Raw genomic sequence first — 11511 nt, forward strand, 5'->3', positions numbered from 1 at the left:
AATAAAGAAGCTGGGTGGCAACTGGCAAGTGCCCAAGGAGCAAAGCATGTCAGCTGGATCGATGTTACAGGCTTGGCTCTTCGGACCATTAAATCAGCTATAATTAAGAAAAGAGTTTTGTAGAGATGCAAGAGAGAGAATGAATGTTTAGTGGAAAAGAATTATCTTCGCATGCGAGAAAAAAATTATATCTTAATTTATTTTTAGAGACCGTTCTATTATCGACAGAAAATTTTTTTTACGTTGAATGTCATGTATCCACCAACTATTCTTTGAGAGGTAGTTAGGGTACCAATCAGATGACAATCATTGATACGGAAACTCCATGTAAAGTGCCACGTACTCGTCAACCTTTTGTCTGAGGGGTGGTTAGGGTATCAAGGGGCGAAAACCATTGAAAAAATCTTCATGTAGAAAATATGCGCTAGCTAGTGGTCCATTTGAGGGACGGTTAGGACACCAAAGGGTTACAACCATTGAGAGAATCTCTACATGTCTGCCAACTGTCCATTTGATGGATGGTTAGGATACCAAGGGACGACAACTATTGAAACGTGCCTTGAAAAATTTCCATGTGGAATGACTCGTGTCTGCCACATACACTAGTCATTTCGCTAGGACGTTGGATTGTTAAACATTGAGACTGAGTATTGTATTGGCCAAGACTAAATGGGTCTTTTCGGCCATCCCGAGTTTGATTCGAATATTGTTGGACAAACACTGAGTGTTTGGCAAGCCAAGATGTCCAGAGAATAAGATTAACCAATCAAGAAGTGAGATCAACTGCTTAAAAAATAATCTTGAATAGCATCAGAAGTCCTTGGTAGTAGTTGAAGAACTACTTAAGTCCTTCGAGAACAGGATCTGCATGCACCTTATGACAGTGTCCTACTTGGGACGAAAGGATATACAGTTTGACACCATCAAATTCTCATGTACAGAAGTTGCGATCAGCAAAAGGAGTAAGATAATTGATCTCTGGTCGTTGAACTCAACTTTTGCCCCTGGAGTTTCAAATTCTCAAGCATCCCTCCATGTCACTTCCCCATTTGAAGCATTACTCAATTGAGCTTAGAGTTTCCAGCGGAGTTAGAAGGGAATTGACATTGCATGAAAATATCATATTTAAATATAGTATGACTATGACTACACACCCCCACTCAACATTTTGTCTCACTCCAAACTGTGTTCTTGTACCCTTTGTCTCGGCACTCCAAGCTGTGTTGATCTTTCTTTTCTTATCCGTATGCCCCTTATAGTGAGGGGCAGCCCGGTGCACGAAGCTCCCGCCATGCGGGGTCCGGGGAAAGGATCCATTGTACGCAGCCTTACCTTGCCTTTGACAAGAGGCTGTTTCCAGAATTTGAACCCGTGACCTCTAGGTCACATGGCAGCAACTTTACCGTTGCGCCAAGGTTCCTCTTCTCGTATGCCCCTTATAGTCTGCTCTGTAAAAAAAGGGTTATCTTTTCTTCTTTGGACTTCTTCCCTAAAACCTAAATGTCCCAGTTTACTTTAGCTTGAATGCAAAAACAACAGTAGAACAACATCCTAGTCAGGACATAATTCTTCAATGACTACAAGAGAACTAGTTAGACGGCTTGTATACACAAGACTGTATAAAGTTCACGACTCAAGTACTAGAGACGGGTGCATGCAATTTAACATAAACAGGAAAACTAGAATCATGATCAAATAGTGTTATAGCAAAAACAAGTTTTACTCTCAGAATTAAAATTCAACACATGCTAATGATAAATTATTGTCATCAACATTTTGTCCAAATATAATCATCCTGGCACCTCCATGATTTTCCTTGGGACAATCTTCACTCCAGTTGGGAAACTACTTACAACAGATAGATAAGATAGAAAATTTGTCATATAGTTATGGGAAAAAAAATTCAGGAACCAATTGAATGACCATTTTCTAAGTCACTCTTCCACAACAGTGACCAGCTCATACTCGATCAACGAAAGATTGTTGTCCTCTTTCACTGTGAAATCAGCTGGACCTGTGACTTCAGTCCGGCCCCACTTGTCCACAGCTAGCCTCATTGATCCTTTAAACATGTCAACCTTTGCATTCCTAAGTATTACAGTAGCATCTTTCTTCATCAAATCAACTGGGTCCATAAAATTTCATACATTAGTGACAAATAACAGCAAATGCTAACACAAGGAGAGTTGATGATTCCATACAAGCTTGGCAATATTTAGTTTCCCCATAACAGATGAGAGTAACCATGTTGTACTTATTTCAATTTGCAAACTAAAATAGTATCAGAGACAATGGCGATGGATACAGAATCATGTGCATATGCTCAAAAAGACAGATGCATGTTACTAAGGCATTGAAATCATGCACCCACATTAGCAGAGGAAAATTCTCACACCTATAAATTCATCTGAGCAATTTCACTGCCGGAATGACCACACCATTCGAAATTAGCTTCAACCCACAAATTAATCATGCAGGATGACAGTAAAATTTTTACTGGAAAACAGGTCACTGAAATAGTTATTAGCACTTAGGGAAAAAATATCCTAGTTATTAGGAACCAAAGGGGAATGAAGAGCTGGACAGCTATTCTTATATATATTTGCATATAAAATTGATTAGCCAGCCACATATCCTAAAAGCTTACGCTGTTAGAAAAGAAACCAATTTATGGTGGGGTACTTGACTTGATTGGCTTAGAAACACCACATGAATTGATTAGATACTTTTCTTTAACAAGCAGAATTCAAACTCAAGAAAAATATGTTTATATACATTCTCCCTTCACATATCAGTGGGTACTTGACTTGATTATCCCAATCTCTCAACCCATGAATTGATTAGATGTTTTTTCATAACAAGTGACATTCGAAGCATGATATATTACATGGTAAGCTTGATTGGCTAACCACTTATCCCAAAACTTAAGCTATTAGGAATGAGGTAAATTTATATATTTCTAATATTAATCCTTCTTCATGTGTGTCTGGATACTTGCCTTGACTGACCCTGACCTCCCAACACATTAATTGATTATTATTTTTTAAAAAACACAAGTAGGATTTGAACCCCCTAACCTCTTGCTTTTATACCAAATTAAAGTTGATTGGCTAACAACAAATCCCAAGAGTTCCTGATAGTATTATTGTAAATGAACTAATCCAAATGGGAACAAGACAACCCTGGCTCAGTAAATATGGTATATATTTACCAAGTATGATCAAAATGTCTTAAACACTTAATTTAGGCTAATTAAATGAACAAAGCTAGATAATGAACGACCTAGACTTGTTAAAGTTCTTGAATAAACCTATGCGCAATCATGAACAAGCTTGTTGATAATCTTGTTTTTAGTTTGTTTACACCATGCACATAAAAGTATACATATACATATACATAAAGATATTATATTATTGCATGTTTTGATCTATCTAATATTTAGTAAGTTTGGTAAACAATTAACCTTAATTGAGCATATACAAACTTACAAATAAACATAAATAAGTTGGTCAGCGATTTAAATGAAATAGAACTTGTTTACAATCTTGAAAAAGGCATTTATACTAAAACAATTTGTGTTTTATAAATTCAATCAACATAGACCAAAGACCTAATTTCAATCTCGTGCAGAACTCACTTACATATAGAGTTCAATAGTCGTTGCAGTAACAAGATTATGCATTGTTATGCTTTATTTGGCTAGCCTAATATCATACCCTCTACGTAAAGCTAGAAAGCATGCAAATTTGATGTAAGAGAAGGGGGAAAATAGAAAGGAAGCAAAAAGGCCAACCTTGCTCATTTCTGGCTGTGAAAATGATCATTCCAGTTTCATCTCCTACCAAACATTCTGCTAAACGCATTTGACGAACCTGAGGAGCATTAGGGCGCCCCTTCGCCAGAACCGTCTTTGCGTCTACCACCTTCACTACGAGCGTATGGCCACTTGTACCCGGCCTGAGTTGATTAACCTTAATGAACTCCGGTTTCCTCATAACAGTCTTCATCTCAGCCATTTCCTGATAATTTGAAGAGAAAAAAAAAAACATTACTCGATCGGATCCGTAATTTTACACACTATAAGTAAGAAGCCCTACTCAACTACATATAAGCACGATTGGCGAATAAACATTAAAACAAAACAATTTTTTTCCGAATCAATTCGATGATAGATAGTTACAGATCTAGAAAAAAATCATATACTTCGATGCCTATACACAAAACCAGTGCAGTAAAAGAGAAAGATTACCAAGCCGGAGGAGGGAAATAAAAATCACGAACTACGGAGAGAATTGGAAAATTAGGATTCGCGAAGGGTTGCAAATTAGCGACTTTTTGTTCTGATCTGAGCGACGGTGACTGTAAAATTGCATCGGAACCGTCAATTTACTCAGGCGGAATCAACCATGGGACTCAGCATGACTAACATATATATATATATAATCGATTTAGATTAAATTTATCAGATTAACTCATTTTACTAAATAATTTAAATGAATTGTATTAAAAATTTATTAATCCATCATCTGACGAATCTAAATGGATTAACTCAAGCCCCACGGGCGGGGTCAGCTGGTCAGGGCATGGGTGCTTGCAGCATGAGGTGGGCGGTTCGAGGGCTCATGGTTGCATTTGCGATAACATCAATCTGTGCCATGTTTCCAAATCCCTCGACCACCATGCCCTGGTCAGTCCCGCATTCACCGTGATTTACCTCTCCACAGATGGTCGGGGGGCCGATCGTGTGGGGCCGCTAGGTTGGCGGATTCCAACCTTTTGCAGCATAAACGGATCAACTCAAGCAGGGTATGGATTCAGATGTGTCAATTCATAGCGAGCTCGAGTTGGTCTGCGAGCTTAGAAAAAAATTAATAAAAAATTTAAAATAACTAATAAATTATAACTTACAGGCTACAGTTTATAAGTGAACCCCTAAACCTAGATCCAACGGCTGAGATAAACATAAGTGAAAAATCTAGATCCAATGGCTGAGATAACTGTAAGGGAAACCTTTACTCTCTGTTCACGTAATTGCATCCCTATCCCATTCGGTCGTTCCCTCCCATCCGCCTTGCTCGTCGTCGCTTGCCTCTGTGCCCTTCGCGCCTCCATGTGAATCACAAAAATTGAAAGAACGGCAACCCTTGTCTCTGATCTCCAAGCATGAATCTCATTCTTTCCACTCTAGCAATCCCTTAATCTCCAAGAACGAATCCCATCAGTCCGCTAGCTCTTGATCTCCTGTTTGAGGTGAGATTTTGTACTTCCTTGACTAGTTTCATTCTATTTTCTTTCTTTTTTCTACGTTTGTGGTTCGCATGACCTTTTACCCTTGTCTTCTGCCCGCATCCTGCACGATATGTGTGTCGAACATGGCAAGACACAAACTACCGTTCTTATTAAGTTGCTTTCTCTCCCCATGTACATATAAATCTTAGTTTCCTTCTGTTTCACTGTTTGCTTGATTATCAAGCTTAGAATCCCTGCAATTAGCATCAATCTTTTCCTCAATGACGAGCAAAATTTATTTGCTTGTAGCGTTTGACCAATTAATTTGATCCTTGAAATTGTTGGTATTTTAAGTGTAATTGTGTGAATTGTGAAGTTTGAATTTTTTTTATAGAAATTTATATTCGTATAAACTATGCAAATTATATTATTTATTTTTAAATATCAATTAAAATTTACTATGCCCTCAATTTGAAAATATATAATGTTTTAACATTTATTCTGCAATAATATTTCATTATCTAGTTCTCTCTTTTGGTGTTCAACACATCTTTAAGAAGACATAGTTTTAGAAGAGCCAAATTTTAAATTTTTTTTGAGATCCAAAGGGGTAATGAGGGGTGTCCTAAGGCAATCGCCTTACGGTTATATTATTTATTGGATAAATAATAATTCATTATTTGAGTGCACATTCCATATGTGTTTGATTGAATCTTAGACTCAAATACTGAATGCCCGCAACACGATTCATAGCATGAGAGAATTTGTGATAGGATCACAACTCGTGAGCATCTCTACATGTGCAATTATGAATGTATTGAAATTATCCCTTGTCGAGGAATTGATGAGCACGGACGTCATCGATTATGTTAAGACTAGCATGTTTAGACTCCTTAGTTAACCAAGCAACCGATCTCACTGCTGGAGACATTGGATATTGAGAGTTAAACGTGGATGTTGGTCAACGGTAACCAGTTCATTGGAGTGACCTGCCGTGAGACTTCATATGGTTCTATACATATGTCAATGAAGATCTCAGTGTAGCTTAAGTGCGAGTTCCTTTTGACTTGCGGTATTCAAGTCATCTTGGTCATGGAGGCTTATACTTTGACATCTTAAGCAAGCATCTCCGAGGAGGTATGGATCCGAGATGATTGGGTATAAGTTAAAGTGTCCGAAGGTGTTTGAATAGCCCACAGAGGATTCACCGCTCCTTGGAAAAGAAACATATACCTTGCCGCCGCTTGTCAGGATTGTTACTAAAAGTTTTTTGTCAAAGCATTACATGTCAAGAGCACGGTACTCTTGGACACATATACAAGTAATTTGAATCCACAGGATAAAAAAGCAGCTTGGGCTAGGTGTGACGTAGTCAGCCTAGTGGGGATCGACACATAGACCATGTCCTGAACCAAGCGGGTATAAGACGGTGAAAGGAACGAGACACGTTTAATTGGAGCTGCTGAAGAGTTTAGAAGATGTTCTGGAATCAATCGTTGATTTTCTGTTCAATTGGGATCATGATGTACTACTAGGTGTCACTCATGATCGTTTCGTAATTAATGGTTAATTACGGACGACCAACATAACGGGAACCTATTGAGTCACACACACTACAAGTTCGTCGAAAGACTTAAAACAAGTTTGAGAATTGGATTCTCAGAATGAGAGAAATAAAGTCTAGTTGGACCAAACAAAGGACAATATGATGGAATTTGTCTTACGAAGACGAAATAAATAAAATTGATTTCGTTCAAATCAGAAGTCATTTTGTTAGTGAACCAAATGATTAAGTTTTGAACCAAATTGAACCAACTTGATTTGGTTCATGATGGAAGAGATTTTGGTAAATCGGAAGAGATGAAAAGCTTCGTCTTGTGAAGATGAATTGAACAAAATTGATTTGGATCAAATCGGAGGTCATTTGGTTAATGAACCAAGCGAACCAAAAGTGAACCTGGTTCGCTGCAGTTTTAGGATTTTCAGTGGTTTTGGTTTGATTTAATTCCTTAATTGGTTCACCCAAACCCTAACATAATCCTGGTTTAAAAGTGGGACTACTATAGCTTCTCAAGTGGTGAAGAATCGCGAAAAGTTCCTGTTCATCCTCCTCGCGAGCTTGAGCACGGCGACGGCGCTAGTTGCCCTAAACGTGTTTTCTCCACCGGGCCTCCTTCTTCCCGAGTCCACCGGCAATCTTCTTCTTCCCGGGGAGCACGGCGCCGCAAGTCTTCCCCGTGTCATGCCACCGGACTTGCCGACTGCTTTGCCGGCTAAGGGAGAGGTGCGATAGAATAGCGATCACGATTTCTCTATTGATGCTCTTCTCCAAGTGCGCAGCGCCGATCAAGCTTTCCCATCTGACAGTGATCGAGCTTCACCCGTCCGCTGCTCCTTCTTCGCCTGAGGACAGCACTCCAGCCGGTGTCTCTGCTTCAATCGGCCGCGTGGAAGAGAAGAGCGCACGTCGTCCGCCGGAGGAGATGTCATCGCCGCCACCAAAGCTTAACGAACCTGTTGTGTTCCCTGTCCATGAGCGTGAGAAACAGAGAAGGCTGGCCGTTTTTTTCTTTCCAGTAGCACCTCTTCTCTACTTCTTCCCTTTGCTCTGCTCGTGGGAACCATGGTGCACAGTCGGCTCTCCTTCTGTTCGCCACAACCTTCCCTCTTCTCTCCCTCTGTTATGTTGCCGCTTCTCATGCGTCCGCCGGAGAGGAAGGAGAAAAAACCTAATCTTCTTTATGAGAAGAAACCGAATCCATGTTTGGGTTCTCTGTTTTCGACTACGAAGGGAAGGAGAAGAAGATTTGGTCTTCTATGCCCGAAGAAGCCAATTGGGTGAGCACAAGTACTTCCTCTTATTCTCCTAATCGCGAATACGATTTCGATCAAAGTTTGTTTTCAACCATCGGAGCTCTTGTGAATGGTTCTGTTGATCAGTGAAACTTTCATCGATGACTATTTGTCCATTATCGGCGATCAAAGGTCGACCACCAAAAACTACATTGAGAATACGATTTTCGATGATAGTTAGAAAATTTCAGAACGATCGTGACAAACGTTGTCGCGCGATTCCCGGAATAAGGCTTCTCTTGATTCGATCGTCATTGATCATCGGCTAGTACCGAAGATGATGACGTGACTCATGGCTTCTAAAGCCGTCCAGACGGGAGCTTGGCGTGGATCACCAATAAAGGCAGGACTTCGACAAGGACCGCTCGATTGATACCAATCCTGCTCAAACATCATCGGAAAGGTACGCTTAGAATAATTTATTATTCTATAAAAATTTTAATTTTCTGCCATGCATTGTACTTTGTTAATTCCTATTTATGCGTGCGTGTGTTGATAATAATTAGCTGTTAATTATTTATTTATTTCCGCTGCGTACGTTTTCAAAACGTGAGAACACACGTATTGCACCGGGACGATCCCAACAGGTAACACAAAAACTAAGTTTTTGTTGTTCCATTATTGATATTTTTGTGTTTGATTAATTTTATATTTTCTTTTTTATTACAGATTGATTTTAAAATGGGTTCTACTTCTCAAAAGTAAACTATTAGTTTAGATGCTGATGAAGTAGAAAGTGCTATGCAGGATATGGAGTCACCTAAAAAGTCTAAAGAAATTTTTGATATTGGGGTACATTTTAAGAAAATCATAAGGATTGATAGTATACATCAAGCTGAATGTAATAGGTGCAAAAATTAGTATAAATGTGGAGGTAAATATTATGGAACTTCTATGTTGTGGCGTCATCTTAAAATTTATGACAAATTAAAGTTCCATGATGTAGGACAAATGATTTTTTATCAAAATAGGAAGATGAGATCTATGAAAATAGACAAAAAAAATTTCACGTGAATTATTGGCTTGTGCAATCATAAGATATGATTTATCATTTTTATTTGTTGAGTATGAAGTTATTAAAGCTTGGATGAAGTACATAAATCCTGATATTGTTTGTATTTATAGAAGTACTCTTATTTTTTATATTAACCAAATCTACTTGAGGGAGAAAGAGAAACTCAAGTATGTTTTGACTACTATATAGAATAGTGTTTGTTAAACTTTAAATTTGTGGACGGCGTGCACTAGTGAGGGTTACATTTGCTTGACTACCCATTTTGTTGATAATGACTGGAAATTGACTACCCATTTTGTTGATAATGACTGGAAATTGAATAGTAAAATACTTAATTTTTCTCATATGCCTCCTCCACACTTAAGAGTTGAATTAGCTATAAAATTGTTTGAATTTTTGAAGGAATGGGGGATTGAGAAAAAATTTTCTCTTTGACATTGGATAATGTATCTAGTAATGATAACATGCAAGTTCATTTAAAAGAGCAACTCTCTTTGCATGATAGCTTATTGTGTGATGGTGAGTTTTTTCATATTCATTGTTCTACTCATATATCTCATTGTCCAAGAAGGTTTGAAAGTTGCTACTATAGCTTTGAATAAAATTAGAGAGTCGGTCAAGTATGTTATAGATTCAGAGATTAGGATGAAGAAGTTTTGACAATGTGTACAAGCAGTAGCATTGATACTAATTAGTTTACGATTGGATGTGTCTACTCGTAGGGAACTCAATATATTTAATGTTGGATAGTGTCATCAAATATATACAAGCTTTTGCTTCTCTTCAATTCAATAACAAGAATTATAAATATTGTCCTTCAAGTGAAGAGTGAAAAAAAAGGAGAGAAAATTTGTGAGTTCCTTGAGTCATTTTTATGACACTACTAATTTGATCTCTGGTTCTTCTTATCCTATATCAAATTTGTATTTTATGCAAGTTTGGAAGATTGAAGTTCTGTTAAGGGAAAACTTATCGAATGAAGACGAAGTGATAAGTTATGTGTAAAAGAATGATGGAGAAGTTTGATAAGTATTGGATTCAATATAGTATAGTGCTTGCATTCTTAACCCACAAATAAAGCTTCGATGTTGGAGTTTTTTTATCCAAAGGTTGAAAGTGATTTTCTTAAATGCCAAAAGAAGATAGAACTTGTGAAAATAAAATTGTATAAGATTTTTGTGTATTCTAATACTAACAAGACAAGTTCTTCACAACCACATTCTTCTTCTACAACACATACACATCCGCAAAGTGGAGGAATTAAAGGAAAGAACAAAAGAATCTTTGATATAAGTACTTTAATATTTTTTTCTCTTGTATTCTCTAATTGGTTTATATTTTCTTGTTATTACTATTCCAATTAATATAGGAAATGGTGGCATATGAGAGCCAAACAATTACAAGTGCTAGAAAATCTCAATTGGAAGTCTATTTAGAGGAGCCAAAATTTGAATTTGCATATTATCAAGATTTGGATGTTTTAGAGCATTGAAAGAATTAAAAGCATCGGTACCCAACCCTTGCACTAATGACCTGTGATGTTTTAGCTATTCCTATAATTATTGTTGCATCAGAATCAACTTTTTGCATTGGTGCTCGTGTGCTTACCAAGTATAGAAGTTGCACCCTTCATGAAAAAGTGCAAGCTCTTATTTACACTCGTAATTGGCTACATGGTTATACTATTGGTAATTTTGTTTACATTAGTTATGTTCTTGACTTAGTTAATATATTAGTTTATTATGATTTTATTTTTAACTATCTTTATCTTTACGTATTTTATATGTAGATAAAGGTAATGAAGACAATGCAAGTATCAAAACAGCATTGTCCAAGTAGGGATCAAATACTCTAGAAGAGGATATTAATGAAGAGAAAGGAGATGGAGGAGAATTAGAAGAATTTGATATGAATGATGTCATGATTGATGAAATTTAAAAAATATTGTATTATTTATTTAGTTTCATAGACTTTATTGAACTATTTGGTTATGTAAATGATATGTGATGTGTGTGGTGTGGAATCTGATTAAATAGACCCTCTTTATGGTGCAGTCGTGGTGAAGTTTCAGGACATTCATTTTGATTAAATGTGCACTGTTGGTTAAATATGAGTCTTGGTGAAGTCTTGGAGTCTTTGTGAAGTCTTTGTTATATATATTTGTATTCTCCTTCATGTACATGAACTTGTGAACTTTACAACTCTACAACTGTAAGTCACAAAATTAAATTGTAAAAAATTGGGATTCTAAGTAAATAAGTTTTTTTATTTGTTTTATTTTTTAGCCTAAGGGCTGGCCCGCTTAACCCACAATCCGTTTTGAATTGGATTTTGTTGAAGATTTTGCAATCCGTCGAGATGGTGGGTCGGCTCGCCCCGCCCTACCAGATGTTGGGTTTTTGATGGGTTGGCCC

General features: G+C 37.3%; 1 protein-coding gene and 1 pseudogene across 2 annotated transcripts; one reads left to right on the forward strand and one right to left on the reverse strand.

Moving 5' to 3' along the window:
- Positions 1 to 1706: 1706 nt before the first annotated feature.
- On the reverse strand, positions 1707 to 4360 carry LOC141827539 (uncharacterized protein At4g28440-like). Of its 2 annotated transcripts, none has more exons than XM_074714809.1 (3): positions 4250 to 4360; positions 3794 to 4019; positions 1707 to 2125 (listed from the first exon to the last, which is right to left on the reverse strand). In XM_074714809.1, the coding sequence occupies exons 2-3, from the start codon at positions 4014 to 4016 to the stop codon at positions 1935 to 1937; spliced, it is 414 nt and encodes a 137-aa protein (XP_074570910.1). In that variant the 5' UTR covers positions 4017 to 4019; positions 4250 to 4360; the 3' UTR covers positions 1707 to 1934. The 2 variants fall into 2 exon arrangements, with proteins under 2 accessions (XP_074570910.1, XP_074570911.1); XM_074714810.1 differs by lacking the exon at positions 4250 to 4360 and adding an exon at positions 4204 to 4223.
- A 5322-nt stretch (positions 4361 to 9682) lies between these two features.
- LOC141826295 (zinc finger BED domain-containing protein RICESLEEPER 2-like) lies at positions 9683 to 11035 on the forward strand (annotated as a pseudogene).
- Positions 11036 to 11511: the final 476 nt, after the last annotated feature.

This window comes from Curcuma longa, chromosome 4 (genome assembly GCF_044706935.1).
Source record: "Curcuma longa cultivar G26 ecotype Majalengka, Jawa Barat chromosome 4, ITB_CL_G26_1.1, whole genome shotgun sequence".
NCBI classification, from domain to species: Eukaryota; Viridiplantae; Streptophyta; class Magnoliopsida; order Zingiberales; family Zingiberaceae; genus Curcuma; species Curcuma longa.